We start from the raw sequence: 19,291 nt of genomic DNA on the forward strand, positions 1-19,291 counted from the left end.
TATCAGTTTTAGATTTGCAAGGGTCATGGAAAATCTCTACATAAATCTTAAATGTAATCACTTCCTAGAAACTAATCATCTGTCAATTGATTCCCAGTTCCTGCAGATGCCATAAAGTATACACACAGACTACAGTGCAGACAATACCCAAAGACGGCAGTATGGTCACCCATTTTATTTTATTTTTTAAATAAATAAAAAAGGATCTTCCAATCTTCATGGATGGATGTTGTCAAACAGCGCTGGTAAAAAAAAAAACCAAAAAAAAAAACCAAGCACTTATGCAATTTACTTCTTAATATCTCTAGAATAGCTGAAAATTTGATTAACACTTGTTTACAAATCGTTGCCAAAGAGACTGATAAATCGCTGCTGTCTAGCCTGTATGCACTGAGCGGAAGTTGGCCGAGGTTAAGCGATAAACAGCAAGCTACAGTAATCCTGGCAAGCTTTACAACAGTGTTTACAGGCTCATCAGAAAAGAACTTGTAAACTCTGCACATGTTGTGCTGTCTAGAACCAGTGGTCTGTCTCCAAGGCAACGAGCTGTAATCAAAAGTTCTCAAGAGCAGCTGAAAATTATAATAAAGCAGTAAATTGCAAAATTACTTCGCACTGTCCAACAAAATCTATATTTATGAACATAGGAATATTACAGCAAAAAAATCAATAATTGATAGAGTAAAATTCACGTAGACAATTCACAGAAAAAACCCAAATTACTAAAAAAAAAAAAAGACCTTTATTAACTTATTTGTTAAAAGCTAGTGCACACAAAACCATCACCATAGAAATTTAGCACTTGAATAGAAAAAGACCTACGGAGGTGCCTATCCCTGATCACCTATCAACGCCCTACCTGACAGCAGAGGTTGGCACCCTAGACCTGCGCAATGGCGCCCCCGCTTACCGTTGACTGTCCCTTCTATCCTATCACTCACTATAAGGGGAGGGATAGAAAAGTGATATATATATATATCTGAGTGTGTGTGTGTGTGTGTGTGTGTGTGTGTGTGTGTGTGTGTGTGTGTGTGTGTGTGTGTGTGTGTGTGTGTGTGTGTGTGTGTGTGTGTGTGTGTGTGTGTGTGTGTGTGTGTGTGTGTGTATGTCCGGGATTGGCATCTGCACCGTCGCAGCTACAGCCACAAAATTTTGCACAGTCACACGACTGGACCCTGAGAGCGTCATAGGCTACGTTGTGAGGTGAAATTTTAACCCCGCGCTTTCCAATTCACCAAACAATTTTGCCCCTATCTACATAATGGGGAAAAGTGAAAGGAAAAGTGTTGGAGGCAAATTGACAGCTGCCAGATGTGAACAAGGGGGACTTAAAGAATGAGAGCGATGGCGCCAAAGAGTATATACCGATCAGTTGCTAAGGTGGGGCCCCGACATGGGATACTCACCACACACGGGGATATGAACACACACACAAAATGCGCCACACACTACCACGAGCTTGAACACATACCACCCTCAGCACACATTTCACCACACATACACCAACCTCGCCACATAAAAGTCGAAACACAAAAGTCGCCGCTCAAAACTCACCACGCGCAAAACTCGCCACATGCAAAAAATAGGTTCACGCAAAACTCGCCACAAGTGCAAAACTCACCTCATGGAAAACTCGCCACACTCAAAACTTGCGCATGCGGAAAAATTGCCACATGCACAAAATTTGCAACACATGCAAAAGTTGCCTCACACAAAACTTGCAGATACTCAAAAGGCACCAGACATAAAACTCACCACGCGCAAAACTCGCCATGCGCAAAACTTGCTGAACACAACTTGCTACACTAACCTGTCACATGCAACTCGACACACAAAAAGTTGCTACACGCATGTTGCCACACAAAACTCATCTCACAAAAGTCGCTACATGCATGTCGCCACACACAACTTGACAAACGAAACTCGCCCTAAAACACACACAAGTCTGGTATTAGCCTTCAAAAATAAAAATCTGATTAATAAGCAGACAAACTACAAGAGCAACAAATGTACCATATAGGAAATACGGCAGCTGTCAGTCACATGACCTGTCTATTATGTGTATGTGTGAGCTAATATATACTGCCAGGGGGAGGGCTTCCTGTTGGCTGGGGATTTATCAGGCTGCCAATTTATCTTACAAATACTGAGGTAAAAATACTGAGCAAATAACATGTTAACGAGGTCTAATACAGGAGATCACACAGGTATATACTATATACAGGGGAGATGACACACAGATATATACTATATACAGGAGAGATGACACAGGTATATACTATATAAAGGAGGAGATGACATTCAGGTACATACTATATACAGGAGGAGATGACACAGGTATATACTATATACAGGAGCAGATTACCTACAGGTATATACTATATACAGGAGGAGATGACATACAGGTATATGCTATATATAGAAGATGACATACAGGTATATACTATATACAGGAGGAGATGACAGATATATACTATATGCAGGGGAGATGACACAGCAGGTATATACTATATACAGGGGAGATGACATACAGGTATATACTATATATAGGAGATGACACAGGTGTATACTATATATAAGGGAGATGACAAACATGTATATACTGAGGTGAAAATGAGAGGTGTGAGGTGAAAATGAAAAGGTGTGAGTGCAAAATGAGAGGAGTGAGGGAAAATAGTGTAGTGATCGGAAAATGACAGATGTGAGGTCGAAATGACAAGTGTTAGGGGGGAATGAGAGGAGTGAGGGAGAAAATGAGAGATGTGAGGGGGAAAATGAGAGGCGTGATGGGAAAATAAGAGAAGTGACGTGCTATAACTAACCACAGATATTTACTATGCCCAGGCAACGCCGGGCTCTTCAGCTAATATATATATATATATCCACACATACACACACATACATACATGCACACAGTACAGACCAAAAGTTTGGACACCTCATTTAAAGATTTTTCTGTATTTTCATGACTATGAAAATTGTACATTCACACTGAAGGCATCAAAACTATGAATTAACACATGTGGAATTATATACTTAAAAAAAGTGTGAAACAACTGAAAATATGTCTTATATTCTAGGTTCTTCAAAGTAGACACCATTTGCTTTGATGACTGCTTTGCACACTCTTGGCATTCTCTTGATGAACTTCAAGGGGTACTCATCGGGAATGGTATTCACTTCACAGGTGTGCCCTGTCAGGTTTAATAAGTGGGATTTCTTGCCTTATAAATGGTGTTGGGACCATCAGTTGTATTGTGCAGAAGTCTGGTGAATACACAGCTGATAGTCCTACTGAATAGACTGTTAGAGTTTGTATTATGGCAAGAAGCAAGAAAAACACAGCTAAGTAAAGAAAAACGAGTGGCCATCATTACTTTAAGAAATGAAGGTCAGTCAGTCCCCACAAATTGGGAAAACTTTGAAAGTGTCCCTAAGTGCAATGGCAAAAACCATCAAGCGCTACAAAGAAACTGGCTCACATGAGGACCACCCCAGAAAAGGAAGACCAAGAGTCACATCTGCTACTGAGGATAAGTTTATCAGAGTCACCAGCCTCAGAAATCGCAGGTTAACAGCAGATCATAATAGAGACCAGGTCAATGTCACACAGAATTCTAGCAGCAGACACATCTCTACAATAACTGTTAAGAGGAGACTTTTTTGCAGCAGGCCTTCATGGTAAAATCGCTGCTAGGAAACCACTGTTAAGGATAGGCAACAAGCAGAAGAGACTTGTTTTGGCTAAAGAACACAAGGAATGGACATTAGACCAATGGAAATCTGTGCTTTGGTCTGATGAGTCCAAATTTGAGATCTTTGGTTCCAACCACCGTGTCTTTGTGTGAGGCAGAAAAGGTGAACGTATGAATTCCACATGCCTGGTTCCCACCATGAAGCATGGAGGAGGAGGTGTGATGGTGTGGGGGAGCTTTGCTGGTGACACTGTTGGGGATTTATTCAAAATTGAAGGCATACTGAACCAGCATGGCTACCACAGCATCTTGCAGCGGCATGCTATTCCATCCGGTTTGCATTTATTTGGACCATCATTTATTTTTCAACAGGACAATGTCCTCAAACACACCTCCAGGCTGTGTAAGGGCTATTTGACCAAGAAGGAAAGTGATTGGGTGCTACGCCAGATGACCTGGCCTCCACAGTCACCAGACCAGAACCCAATCGAGATGGTTTGGGGTGAGCTGGACCGCAGAGTGAAGGCAAAAGAGCCAACAAGTGCTAAGCATCTCTGGGAACTCCTTCAAGATTGTTGGAAGACTATTCACGGTGACTACCTTTTGAAGCTCATCAAGAGAATGCCAAGAGTGTGCAAAGCAGTCAAAGCAAAAGATGGCTACTTTGAAGAACCAAGAATATAAGACATAATTTCAGTTGTTTCACACTTTAAGTATATAATTCCACATATGTTAATTCATAGTTTTGATGCCTTCCGTGTGACTGCACAATTTTCATAGTCATGAACATACAGAAAAATCTTTAAATGAGGTGAGTCCAAACTTTTGGTCTGTACTGTGTATATATATATATATATATATATATATATATATATATATATATATATATATATATATATATATATATATATATATATATATATATATATATATATATATATATATATAAAATTGTCTAAGGGGTACGTCTGTCTGTCTTTCTGTCTGCAACTTCGTAACAGAAATCCTGCGTCGCTGATAGGCAACTGGTGAGGCCAGTCAAGCTGCAGCGACCAATCAGCGACGGCCACAGTCCGATTAGTCCCTCCCTACTCCCCTGCAGTCAGTGCCCGGCGCCCGCATACTCCCCTCCAGCCACCGCTCACACAGGGTTAATGCCAACGGTAACGGACTGCGTTATGCCGCGGCTAATGCACTCGGTTACCGCTGCTATTAACCCTGTGTGTCCCCAACTTTTTACTATTGATTCTGCCTATGCAGCATCAATAGTAAAAAATATCGTAGTTACTTACCGATAACGGTATTTCTCTGATCCCATGACGGCACTAACGAGAGAGGGATCCGCCCTCAGGGACAGGAAACCCACAGGTTAAAAAGGCGGGACCTCTCCTCCACCCCAGTTGGTTTACAGAGCCTTGCAGGGAATTTCTGCTGTAACTTAATTGGTTATTTTTACACAACAAATCATAACTATATAACTTATATAAGCTCATATATATATATATATATATATATATAGTGGGGCAAAAAAGTATTTAGTCAGTCAGCAATAGTGCAAGTTCCACCACTTAAAAAGATGAGAGGCGTCTGTAATTTACATCATAGGTAGACCTCAACTATGGGAGACAAACTGAGAAAAAAAAATCCAGAAAATCACATTGTCTGTTTTTTTAACATTTTATTTGCATATTATGGTGGAAAATAAGTATTTGGTCAGAAACAAACAATCAAGATTTCTGGCTCTCACAGACCTGTAACTTCTTCTTTAAGAGTCTCCTCTTTCCTCCACTCATTACCTGTAGTAATGGCACCTGTTTAAACTTGTTATCAGTATAAAAAGACACCTGTGCACACTCTCAAACAGTCTGACTCCAAACTCCACTATGGTGAAGACCAAAGAGCTGTCAAAGGACACCAGAAACAAAATTGTAGCCCTGCACCAGGCTGGGAAGACTGAATCTGCAATAGCCAACCAGCTTGGAGTGAAGAAATCAACAGTGGGAGCAATAATTAGAAAATGGAAGACATACAAGACCACTGATAATCTCCCTCGATCTGGGGCTCCATGCAAAATCCCACCCCGTGGGGTCAGAATGATCACAAGAACGGTGAGCAAAAATCCCAGAACCACGCGGGGGGACCTAGTGAATGAACTGCAGAGAGCTGGGACCAATGTAACAAGGCCTACCATAAGTAACACACTACGCCACCATGGACTCAGATCCTGCAGTGCCAGACGTGTCCCACTGCTTAAGCCAGTACATGTCCGGGCCCGTCTGAAGTTTGCTAGAGAGCATTTGGATGATCCAGAGGAGTTTTGGGAGAATGTCCTATGGTCTGATGAAACCAAACTGGAACTGTTTGGTAGAAACACAACTTGTCGTGTTTGGAGGAAAAAGAATACTGAGTTGCATCCATCAAACACCATACCTACTGTAAAGCATGGTGGTGGAAACATCATGCTTTGGGGCTGTTTCTCTGCAAAGGGGCCAGGACGACTGATCCGGGTACATGAAAGAATGAATGGGGCCATGTATCGTGAGATTTTGAGTGCAAACCTCCTTCCATCAGCAAGGGCATTGAAGATGAAACGTGGCTGGGTCTTTCAACATGACAATGATCCAAAGCACACCGCCAGGGCAACGAAGGAGTGGCTTCGTAAGAAGCATTTCAAGGTCCTGGAGTGGCCTAGCCAGTCTCCAGATCTCAACCCTATAGAAAACCTTTGGAGGGAGTTGAACGTCCGTGTTGCCAAGCGAAAAGCCAAAAACATCACTGCTCTAGAGGAGATCTGCATGGAGGAATGGGCCAACATGCCAACAACAGTGTGTGGCAACCTTGTGAAGACTTACAGAAAACATTTGACCTCTGTCATTGCCAACAAAGGATATATTACAAAGTATTGAGATGAAATTTTGTTTCTGACCAAATACTTATTTTCCACCATAATATGCAAATAAAATGTTAAAAAAACAGACAATGTGATTTTCTGGATTTTTTTTTCTCAGTTTGTCTCCCATAGTTGAGGTCTACCTATGATGTAAATTACAGACGCCTCTCATCTTTTTAAGTGGTGGAACTTGCACTATTGCTGACTGACTAAATACTTTTTTGCCCCACTGTATATATATATATTTTTTTTTTTTTTTTTTGCACACCTCGTAACTTAAATTATTAGTAGTGTGGACACCCATACGTGAAGGGAGGGAATATACAGGTGCCGTCATGGGATCAGAGAAATACCGTTATCGGTAAGTAACTACGATATTCTCTTACCCCATGACGGCACTAACGAGAGAATTTCAAAGAATGAAAGTTTTAGGGTGGGACTACTGCCTCAAGAACTCTCCTACCAAAAGTTATGTCTGAGGGAGAAGATAGATTAAGCTGATAGTGCTTGAAGAATGTAGAGGGGGAAGACCAAGTGGCTGCTCTACATATTTGATCTATTGATGCTCCACCACGTTCAGCCCAAGAGGTTGCCACCGACCTGGTTGAATGGGCCTTAATTGTGTCCGGAGCTTGTTCTCCGGAAGAGGTATATGACATCTTGATGGCATCTCTTACCCACCGTGCCAACGTGGCTTTCGATGCCTTGTGACCCTTATTTGGTCCCTGAAAGCAGACAAACAGAGCCCTCCCTTTCCTACACTCCCTTGTGGCTGACAGATAGTGTATTAGACATCTCTTTACGTCTAGTGTGTGTAGAGCCTCCTCTTTTTTGTTTTTTGGATTGGGGCAAAAAGATGGTAACGCTATCTCTTGAGATCTGTGAAAAGCTGGTTTTAGGCCCGTCTTTATGATGTTTAAAGTCCAGGCACTTCCAGAAATTTTTTCCCAGGTTTGAAGAAAGTGAGTCAGTCTTCCTCCTACCTGGGGCGCACCCTCATTGTGGCTGTTTTTTTATTATCTGGTTTGTTAAACATAAACCCTCCTTTTTTGAATTTTCTGTCTTCCCACCCCTCCTTTTGGTTTTTTTGGGGGGCGTCTTTGTGTGAACCTTCTCCCTCGAAAGGGCCGCCTGTAAGACTGATTTGGGAATCCTGGAAAGGCTTTCTTTTTATCCACCGCTTTTTCGAGGACATCGTCTAGGGTGGGACCGAACAAATATTCACCTTCACACGGTATGGAACACAACTTGGCTTTAGTTTGCAGATCCCCCGGCCAGCACTTCAGCCATAATGCTCTCCTAGCCGCATTTGAGAAAGAAGCTGATCTTGCCATCAGCCTAACTGAGTATATTGAGGCATCTGCTAGATACGCAGCGGCACCTCTCATTGCCGACACTGAGTCCAGTATAGACTCTCTCGGGGTTTTATTTTTTAATTGAGTTTCTAAATGATCTAGCCAGACCATCAGAGCTCTCGCTGTACAAGTAGCAGCTATACCGGGTTTTAGCCCCCCGCTGGCGGCCTCCCAGGACCCCTTTAGAAAAACATCGGCCTTTTTATCCATAGGATCCTTGAGGGTCCCCATGTCCTCAAAAGGCAGAGCGAATTTTTTGGAGGCTTTCGCAATGGCGACGTCTAATTTTGGCGCCTTTCCCCATGATGCGCAGGCTGGGTCGTCAAATGGGCATTTCCTTTTGGGTGTCAATAGTACTTTTTTGTCTGGCCTTTTCCACTCCTTTTTTAGAAGGGCTTGAATTTTTTCGTTTAATGGGAACACTGTACTTCTTTTGTTCCAGGCCACTAAACATAAGATCTTGTACAGATTTTTTGGAACGAGTGTCTGCCAGACCCATTGTCGCCCTAACCATTTTTACCAGCGCATCCGTTTCATCTATTGGGAAACAGTTGCGACCGCTTTCTGACGATGCGGAGGAGGATGCTGAAGCTGTAGAGCTATCTGAATCCTCACTCGAGCCATCTCCCTCGCTGGAGCTGTAATCTGGAGTTTTTTCTGTACGTTTTCTTTTACGGTTTTTTACACTTTTTAGTGCGTCTGCCACTTGGGTTTTAATTAAGTCTTTTAATTCAGATGTGAAACTCGGCGCCTCCTCATTAATGGTGTTCCTAATACATGACGCACAGAGTTTTTTAACCCATGAATCTGGCAAATCTGCTGAACAAAGCGGGCACACTTTATGTTTACTTTTCCCTTGGCATTTCTTTCCCTAGGAAACAATAAACCCCTATTAGGATATACACTTTCACGGAGGTCACTTACCCTCCTAATGTGAGGAAGATACCGGTTGTGGCTTTGAGGATGCCTCCTCCACTTGAACCACCGTCTCCCTCCTGGATCCACCAGAGCCTCTGCTGCGCTGGGATCCTGAGCTGCTGCGCTGCGTAGGTTTCCGTGACGAATGGCGCTCCTTCGGGTTCTTAGTCACAGGGGCCTGTGAAATTTCTTCCACCGACTGCTCTATTCCACTCATGGTGGTGTTTTCTGAGCAGCGGTATGCCCCTTCTCTTCCTGCTATATACCAACAGTGCGGCGCAAGGCGACTTCCGGATTACCCAGAGGTCCCCTGCGCCGCCCCGGAAGTGACCCCCGCGCCTGCGCAGTAAGACGCGCCAGCCTCGCGCGCGCTCCATTAGCCGCCGGCTTCACAGAAGGGACGGAGGAATCCCCGCAGCCGCCGCTGCCCATACCAAAGCCTCCTGTTGGTGACCGGCGTCACCTCCTTCTCTGAGCTCCGTCAGACCGGCGGTTTCCCAGGTAACCGCCGCTACCTATTACCGGCTGATTTGTAGGAAAGGAGAAGCAGACTTGTTCCTCTTCACTGCTTCTTCTCCACACATACCGACAGGGCCCGCCGACCCCGGAATGTGTCCTCAGGGAGAATATCCACCCGGAACCGCGGCAGGGCCCCCCGCTGCCTGAATTCGGTCCGATGGTCCCTGGAATCCCGCGACGAACGGTGAGCTGTGGGTTCCCCGTCAGGGGCAGGAAACCGAACTGAGGTGGAGGAGAGGTCCCGCCTTTTTAACCTGTGGGTTTCCTGTCCCTGAGGGCGGATCCCTCTCTCGTTCGTGCCATCATGGGGTAAGAGAAATGTCATGTTAAAAATAAAAAAAACAAAAAACCTGCTATTCTCACCTTCCGTAGTCCGCCGAGCCGCGCGTGGCCTCCGCCAGCTTCCGTTCCTATAGATGCATTGCAAAATTACCCACAAGACTTAGCAGTCTCGCGAGACCGCAACTCATCTGGGTAATTTCGCAATGCATCCTGGGAACGGAAGATGGCGGCAGCCATGCAAGCATCGCCAGAGCTTCGTTGGATCCAGGCGGGTGAGTATATAACTAACTATTTTTTATTTTACATATTTTTTTTTTTAACAAGGATATGGTGCCCATACTGCTAAATACTACATGGGCTGTGTTATATACCGCGTGGCTGCTATATACTACCTGGCCAGTGTTAGATACTATGTGGGCTGTGCTATATATTACGTGGCCAGTGTTATATACTGTGTGGGCTGTGCTATATATTACGTGGCCTGTATTAACGCATCGGGTATTCTACTGTATGTATGTATGTATGTATGTATGTATGTATGTATGTATGTATGTATGTATGTATGTATGTATATATATATATATATATATATATATATATATATATATATATATATATATATATATATATATACACATACATACATACATACATATCAGCCACATAGTATATAGCATAGGCCACATAGTATTTGTCTGCTATATACTACATGGCTCCTATATACTATGTGGCCTGTGCTATAGACTATGTGGCTGCTATATACATACATATTCTAGAATACCCGTTAGAATCGGGCCACCATGTAGTATATATATTTATATTTAGAGAAAACAAACATGCGCAATAAATCGAAACTGCTTACTTGAACATCTGTTCATGTCAGGTGCTCTTAGTCCATAGTATCCAGGAGGACAGGAATGCAAACATTCTCCATACTGCCTCATCCCTTCTCTTCGCAGAAAGAAAAACAGTTTTGGTTGGCAGCGGATGCACCCGTTGTCTCTTGAGCACGACAGACAACCTTTGCATACTGGATTCGTTCCATAACTAGCTGTAAAATAAAATGTGCACAGTCAAGTTAAGAAGACCTGGAAGGGAGGACAAGGACAGCTGCATTATATGGACTATAGGAGTCAGAGAAAAGCAATAGGGTAATCATAAAACACTATCTGGAATAAATTCAATATTCTGAGCTTGTGACTATTTTTGTCAATCCATTGTCAGAATGAGGATTGTCTATTGGAGATAAATCCTAACTGTACTGCACTTTACAGTAGGGGCAGCTTCAGGACATAAGGAACAGCCGGCCACGAGCGATGGCGCCATACCATTTAACACTTGGGTTCCATCCTCCGCTAACAGGTAGGGACTCATGTAGGGAGCAATAGGGTGTGATATACTGCACTTATTACCCGGTGAAGGGATCAGTGTGTTTATTGGAATACAATCCTGTCAATAGATAATGTGCATTGGATTTACACAGACTAATATTTGATGTTAATGAGATTTTTCTCCACAAAACAGCTAGTTAAATATACAGAAGTTCGCTCCAACCTGCCCACCTCTTTCACACACTGTACTCTCTGGGGAAAGAGTTTGCCAACACTTTGAGAAGTCTACCTATGGGGGAGCTTGTTGGGACTATGACCAAAGTGTTTGACTGCTGGAACGCGCATAAGTTTGGAGAACGGGGCCATCTCCGGCTGCCCCATAGAGAGTTAACGTTGCAGAGGTGCACATGATTGACCTCTACTCCACAAAGACAGTACTCTTTAGAGCTCTATTATCAGGATCGGTTGGTCGTCCCCAGCAGACCAAAGCATTCAGGAAGGCATCATATCCGAGGCAACACCAGATCACTAGAGTGGGTAGATACGGATTCACACAACCTAGTCCATTGGCCACATCCAGCAGTAATCTGTGGCTGCGAGCTATGAGAATAGTCTTGACAACAGCCATTCTTTTGATTAGGTGGCCTGGAGTGACGTCACACGAGTGACACGCCACAATGACGACGTTGTGTCAGGCTGGTTAATCAAAAGAGGAGGCGCGCATGTAGCCAGGCAAGAGTCGGTTCTGACAGCTCCCGTTCAGTGGCCACAGATTACAGACGTGGCTCATTAACCAAGTTGTGTGAATCACTTAGCACCCACCTTACCAATCACCCATCGATTCCGTCAATCAGACAGCAATGATCTTCACAATCTTCAAGGGAATACGTAAGGCAAAAAACTGTTAGAGGTGGGTCAAGACACATGGAAAAGAACACCAAAGTCAACAACTCTGCTCTAAAAAGAACACTATGGGCCAAATTTATGAAGTCGAGAAGGGGAAAAAGAAAAAAAAAAAAAAAGTTCTTCTTGACTCCATAAAGTTTTAGAAATTGGTTGCTATGGGAAACTAGGACTGGTGTCTTTTCAGACAATCTTGATAATTGAGGCCCAAGTGTACCAGATTTTGCCTGTAGTGTTCCTTTAAAAAGGAGTTGCCCATTTGTAAAATGCTGCACACTAGGAGCAGTGACAATAAAAATCATATTGGGTCTCTTTAAAAAATATATATATATATTTCTCATAGCAACAAATCATAATGTAGATTTAGTTTACAAAATTAAAGCAGGTCTGTTGGTTGTCAAGGACGACAAGTCTAGTTTGTCTGCTATGCTATAGGGGAAACCGCATAGGCCTTGTTTATAAAGACGGTGGAACAGTAAAAATAGTTACGCTGTTCACAACAGCCAATCAGAGCGCGGCTTTTATTTCATAAACTGCTCTGGTAAAATGTAAGTTGCACTGTGATTGGTTGCTATGGATAACAAGACTAGTTTCCCTATAAAACAGTTTTGATCAGGCCAAAGCGGTTTGCTCGATGGCCTGTATCTGTATGGCACAATTTTTTCTGAATTGCAAGAAATCTCCAAATAGCACAAATGGTTGTAAAGTCTCATCATATAATAATAAAAAAAAAAATAAAAAAAAAAAAAGACTCAGAAAAAAAACACGTTCTATCAGTCAGGCATTGTGCTTCCCGCTGTTTATTTCCACGTAGCCTGTAGGGATTACAGGGCACTGCACAGTGTCAAGAGGCTGCTAAAGGCCTTTGATGTGATGTGCTACTAGTGAGCTCACCCAGCCGATTGATAAATGACAGAGAGGCAATGATTATTCTAAACTCCACAGGGGAGTGAAAAATAAATGAAATGGCAATCGATTGTAAAACATAACCAAGAAGCCCTCTTCTCCAATCGTCGGTTTATATAATCACCAAGCTGCAGTTCCAAAACACATCGTGAACAGCGTTCCAGGGGCTCCAAATGTTAATTATCAACCTTACAGTTATAGACCATGTGAAGAAAAACATGACAACCTTCTTACAAAAACAGCGTCATGCTGGTCCACAGGATGTGTGTAGTATTGCACTTCAGCCCTAGTCACTGCCAATACAAAAAAAAAAAACAACCTTCAGGCAAGAAAAAAAGCAACTGTACCTTTCTAACCCGTCCAGGTTGCTACATTATTGGTATAAATGGGGGGGCTGCATTAAACTACCGTATATATAATCTGCCTATGGGGGGCTGCATTATACTATACATAGTCTGCCTATGGGGAGGGTTGCATTATACAATATGGAGGCCTATGGGGGGTGCATTATACTATATTGAGGACTATATGGTGCATCTAGGGTGGCCATCAAACAGTGTTTGAGCCATCAAACAGTTTGGGAGATACTAAGGGGTCAGTAGATATACAGTGAGGGGGCATTATACTGTGTATAGGGGAGCTGTACATGGGGGGAGACGTGGGACATTATTAAATGTAAAGTGGGCACTTATTGTTGTAGAGGAACTTTGGTTACTGTGACTGTCAAAGGGACACACAGGGCATTATTACTTTCTAGGGGGCAAAATGTGAGCACTGTTGTCTAGGAAACTTTCACCCAGCATTGCTTTATTCTAGAGGGTTGCTTTAGAATTTAGAGGGCACAGAGAATCACACAGTATGTGCAGTAATAGGGACACATACGGCAGCAGCGGCTCAGTATTGGGGTATTAGGTGCAGTAATAGGGACACATACGGCAGCAGCGGCTCAGTATTGGGGTATCAGTAGGATGAGGAGTTTGTGGAGGTTGGCAATAGTTACGGTGCTGAAAATTTAATACGTGAAATACGTACGCTACTCACCTGGTAGCAGTGTTTTTTCAGGAGCCATGACAGCACAACGAGAGAGGGGATCCGCCCTTCAGGGACAGGAAACCTCAGACATAAAAGGGCGGCACCTCACTCCCCCGCCAGTTGGTTTACAGAGTATGAAAGGACCTTCTAGGTTAGTAGCACAAACAATATTAATATATGGTACAATTCACCCAGTGAATAAACTTAGGAATTTCTCTAAAGGAAGTGTTAAACCCATAAACAAAGAGGGTAGGGAATATAAGGGTGCTGTCATGGCTCCTGAAAAAACACTGCTACCAGGTGAGTAGCGTACGTATTTATTCAGTCGCCATGACAGCACAACGAGAGACTTTCAGAGAAGTGAAAAGGTGACTAGGGAGGGATAATAGTTTCCAGCACCCTTCTCCCAAACGTGAGGTCGGAGGAGCCACCTAGATCTAATCTATAGTGTCTAAGAAAGGTGGATGGAGAAGACCATGTGGCCGCCTTACAGATGTCCTCAATCGATACTTCTGCTCTCTCAGCCCAGGATGTGGCCACCGCACGAGTAGAGTGAGCCTTTATACCTTCTGGGATTTCCACGCCACCTGCGGTATAAGCAAGAGATATCGCCTCCCTAATCCATCTGGCTAGGGTATTTTTTGATACTTTAAGTCCCTTCCTAACCCCCTGGTAGGATAAAAATAAAGCGTGGTCTTTTTTCCAGGTGTCTGTTACTGAAATGTATTTGAGAAGGCACCTACGTACGTCCAAACAATGAAATCTCTGCTCTTTATTGTTAGAGGGATTAGGACAAAATGAAGGTAGGATCACCTCCTGGGATCTATGAAATTTTGAGGCAACCTTTGGAAGATAAAGAGGGTCAGGTCTCATCACCACTCTATCTTCCAAAAATTGCATATATGGGCGCTGCCTGGATAATGCCTGAAGATCACTAACCCTTCTTGCCGATGTAAGGGCAACTAAGAGGGCGGTTTTGACCGACAGGATCTTGATCGGGACAGAGTCAATGGGCTCGAACGGAGCTTGTGTTAGAGCCGAGAGCACAAGATTTAGGTCCCATGGAACTATTCTCTGTTTAATAACCGGCCTGGATCTGGTGACCGCTTTGAAAAACCTTGTTATCCAGTGATTATTGGCTATGTTGGAATTATATAGTGCCCCTAGAGCTGAAACCTGAACTCTAAGGGTGCTGGTGGCTAAGCCTAACTCTAGGCCCTTCTGTAAAAACTCTAGGATTTGAGCAATATCAGGTTTTTGATCGATCTGTGCTCCTGAACTTGATAGGAACTTCCTCCATACCCTAACATAAATGTTAGTCGTGGAGGCTTTCCTACTTTTAAGTAGAGTATCTACAAGATTCTGGGAGAATCCTTTTCCTTTCAGAAGTGACCTCTCAAGTTCCACGCTGTCAGGTGCAAGTTGGTTACTCGTGGATGGAAGACTGGACCCTGGGAAAGGAGGTCCGGTATTTCTGGGAGGATCCATGGTTGGGAAATGGACATGCTTCTCAACCATGGGAACCAAGACCTTCTGGGCCAGAATGGGGCTATTAAAACCACTCGGGCTCAGTCTTCCCGAATTTTTCTCAGAACTAGAGGAATGAGATTCAGAGGAGGGAAAGCGTAGGCGAGATTGAAATTCCAGGGGATCAGAAGAGCGTCGACTGCGTATGGATTGTCCCTTGGGTCTAGGGAACAGAATTGATGGAGTTTCTTGTTTTCTCGACTGGCAAACAGATCTATCTCTGGATATCCCCACAACCGCACGATCTGGTTGAAGACAGCCGGTTTTAGAGACCAGTCCCCTTGTTTGAGCTCGTTGCGGCTTAAGTAATCGGCCATGGTATTTAGATTTCCCTTTATATGAAGGGCCGTAAGGGAGAGCAGGTGATTCTCGGCCATCTGAAAGATATGATTCGTAACGTTCATTAATGACCTAGATCGTGTACCTCCTTGGTGGTTCACATAAGCAACGGTCACCTGGTTGTCAGAGAGTAGCCTAACATGTCTACCCTGCAGAGGTATAAGAAAACCTATCTAAGGCGCGTTCCACCGCCATCAATTCCTTCAGATTGGAGGACGTGTCTCGCTCAGAATGGGACCACAGACCCTGAACGCAATTGCCTTCCCAGTGTGCTCCCCACCCCGTGGGGCTAGCATCCGTTGTTATTACCCGTGATATCTGATATGTCCAAGGTACCCCTCTACGCAGATTAGGGATGTGTGTCCACCACCTTAGTGAACCCGTGGCCTCTACAGATAGGGAAAATTTTTTGTCAAGGTTAGCGCCCAGACGCCGAAAATTATGCAGAACATCCCATTGCAGAGCCCTGGAGTGAAACTGAGCCCACATCACCGCCGGAAAACAAGAGGTAAGTGAACCTAAGAGTGACATAGCACTTCTTAGGGAAACTACGGGATTACTAATTGCTCTGGAGGCCAGCCGGTGAATAGTATCAACTTTTGAGTCTGGCAGGCGACATTCCTGCTGAGCTGAATCCACAGTAAGACCCAAGAACTGCTGTGATGTCGAGGGCTGAAGACGCGACTTTTTGAGATTGATAATCCATCCTAAGTTGTGTAACGCCGCCATCACTTTCCCGAACTGTTCCTTACAGTGTATCTCTGAGCGCCCAACGATCAATAAATCATCTAGATAGGGAATTACTAGTATATTTTGCTCATGAAGGTGTGCCATAACCTCCACCATAATCTTAGTGAACACCCGAGGTGCGACTGCAACACCAAAGGGGAGTGCCCGGTATTGAAAGTGCTCCACTGTGCCGGCAAGAGAAATTGCTACCCTGAGAAAGCGCTGATGAGTTGCATGTATCGGGACATGATAATAGGCGTCTTTCAGATCCAAGACAACCATGAAGCAATTGTGAAAAAGAAGCTTTATTGCCGATTTCACAGATTCCATTTTAAAGGATGGGACCAGCAGGAATACATTCAGACCCTTCAGATTGATGATGGTACGATAAGATCCATCTGGCTTCTTTACCAGGAATAAAGGGGAGTAAAACCCCGTACCTTGTTCCTCCGTAGGTACTTTAACGAGAACCCCCTTTTTTTGGAGATCTCGAACCTCTGACTCCAACGCCAACTGTTCTGCGGGAGAAGAACGGATAGGAGTTAATTTGAATTTGTCCAGGGGGGTATGGTGAAATTGGAACTTTAGCCCCTCTTTAATGATACTGAGTATCCATGGACTATTGGTGATTTTTACCCAGGCAGGGTAGAAGGCCAAAAGCCTACCGCCCACCTGGGCCGCCAGTCATTGATGCTTTTTAGAGTCTGTAGAAGAGTTAAACATGTAACCTCTACCTCTTCTCCTGTAAGAGTTGTATCTGGTCGATTCTCTATTTGAATCCCTGTCCGATCTTCGGCGATATGGCCCTCCTCTGTTATAGTCCCGTCTATAGAAGGGTCTTGTTAGGAGAGGGAAACGCTTTTTACTGTCGCCTGCTTTTTCTAGAAGCTCATCCAGTACCGGGCCAAACAAATGAACCCCCTCACAGGGGATGCCACATAGTTTTGATCTGGCCTGCAAGTCTCCTGGCCAGCATTTTATCCAAAGAGCCCTACGGGCCGCATTGGACAGTGCTGATGACCTTGCCGCTAGCCTAACGGAATCGGCTGACGCATCCGAGAGGAAGGCTGCTGCATCCTGAATCATAGACATGGATGATAGGATCTCGGCCCTAGGAACCTTATCCTTGAGCTGGTCTTCTAGATTACCCAGCCATACCATCAACGACCGGGCAGTGCAGGTGGCCGCAATCGCTGGTCTCAGGGAACCCGCTGATGTTTCCCAAGCTCCTTTAAGGAATACCTCAGCCTTCCCATCAAGCGGGTCTTTTAGGCTCCCCAGATCCTCAAACGGGAGAGACGTCTTTTTACACGCTTTAGCCACTGCCGCATCTAATTTCGGAACCTTGTCCCAGGATGAAGAAGCTTCCTCCTCAAAGGGATATCTTCTTTTGAACGCTGGTGGGAGAGACGTCCTCTGATGATGATGACGGATGGGAATCTGAACTCACACCACCCGTGTCTGAATCCACATCCGAGGCTGGGGATAATATTTCCCTCCTCTTTTTTGAGACTGTCTTCTGAGACCTTATGGAATCTCTGACCTCCTGTCTAACCAGATCCCTAAGAGTAGACGTAAGGTCAGGGGTCTCGTCCTTAATTAATTGTTGAATGCAGATGCTGCACAATTTCTTTTTATGTCCATCCGGAAGAGGTTCCGTACAGATGGCACACTCTCTATGTTTGGATTTGGACACAGATTTCCTCCCCTAATAAGGAGAGAGGGAATACAAGGAGGGACAGCTATCAGAAATGTACTTTCACGAAGCTCACTTACCCATCCCTGCAGTGAATGGTACCGTGATCGGGGGGTCCTTCTTAGCCGGAGATTCCTTACGGCCAGAGGACTTAGTTGACTTCTGAGTTTCTTTGGCTCTACCAGCGCGACTACTGCCACTAGAACGCCGCTGGGAGCTGCTCAAAGGTTGTTCAGGTGACTGCTGCTGCTCACCGCCCAGCTGCGGTGTTCCTCCCAGAGACTCCATTCCAAAATGGTGGACAGGAACAATGTTGAGCCTCAGTGCAGCGTTTAAATGTATCCCCCTGGGTACCACCCCCAGATGGGGGGTCAGCAGGGACATCCCTCGGTGCACCGCTCATTGGTACTGCCCCCGCTAGCGCCCGTAGAGCGCCAGACACCCTGAGGCCGAAATCCCCCCCTGCGACGCCGGGCGCCGCCATTAGCCAGAATAAGACCCTACCGCGCATGCGCGGCCGCGTCATCGCCCCGCGCCGCACCCGCGTCATCAGGACACGCCCCTTCTGGACGCGGCCGCGGCGCTGAGAGCAGACGCGCCGACAAGGACGGCAGCGCTCACCTAGCCACCGCAGACCCCAGCACCAGCGGCGGACCGACCCCAGAGGCTCCGGCAGATGCGCACATGGGCCCCATGTACCAGGTGACTAGCGGCACCACAGAAGTCAAGCCCTCTGCTTAGGGCTGCTTCCTCCTGCTGTCACCTACACAGACAGTCCCCCTGCCGTGTGGTGCTTCCATCCCCCTGATCAGGCCGAGGTAGGGGACCCCCGCTACCTGCATCGGCCTGTCAGGAGTGGGATAGCTTCTATCTTCGACCCTCTTCTCTGGGCCTGTCTGAAGAGGTTCCGCTGTCAGGGACAGGAAACCAACTGGCGGGGGAGTGAGGTGCCGCCCTTTTATGTCTGAGGTTTCCTGTCCCTGAAGGGCGGATCCCCTCTCTCGTTGTGCTGTCATGGCGACTGAATAAATGTGTCTTTTGTTATAATCTCTGCATCCAATTCGTGGCTGGAAGAAGTTGTCATGTCGGTCTGGGCCAGAAGGAAAAGATGTTAAAAGTGAACGAATCCATTAGAAAGAACGTCAGCGGTAAGTCATTATCTGTAAATG

At 45.0% G+C, this 19,291-nt stretch overlaps 1 protein-coding gene across 2 annotated transcripts in view; it reads right to left on the reverse strand.

Moving 5' to 3' along the window:
- Positions 1–19,291, reverse strand: part of RSPO2 (R-spondin 2) — a 189,239-nt gene that overhangs the window by 72,013 nt on the left and 97,935 nt on the right. For both annotated transcript variants that reach the window (XM_069731775.1, XM_069731776.1), the window contains one exon: positions 10,522–10,710. In XM_069731775.1, the coding sequence (XP_069587876.1) occupies positions 10,522–10,710 (189 nt within the window). The remainder of the gene's footprint in view (positions 1–10,521; positions 10,711–19,291) is intronic.

Source organism: Ranitomeya imitator, chromosome 6 (assembly GCF_032444005.1).
Source record: "Ranitomeya imitator isolate aRanImi1 chromosome 6, aRanImi1.pri, whole genome shotgun sequence".
NCBI lineage: Eukaryota > Metazoa > Chordata > Amphibia > Anura > Dendrobatidae > Ranitomeya > Ranitomeya imitator.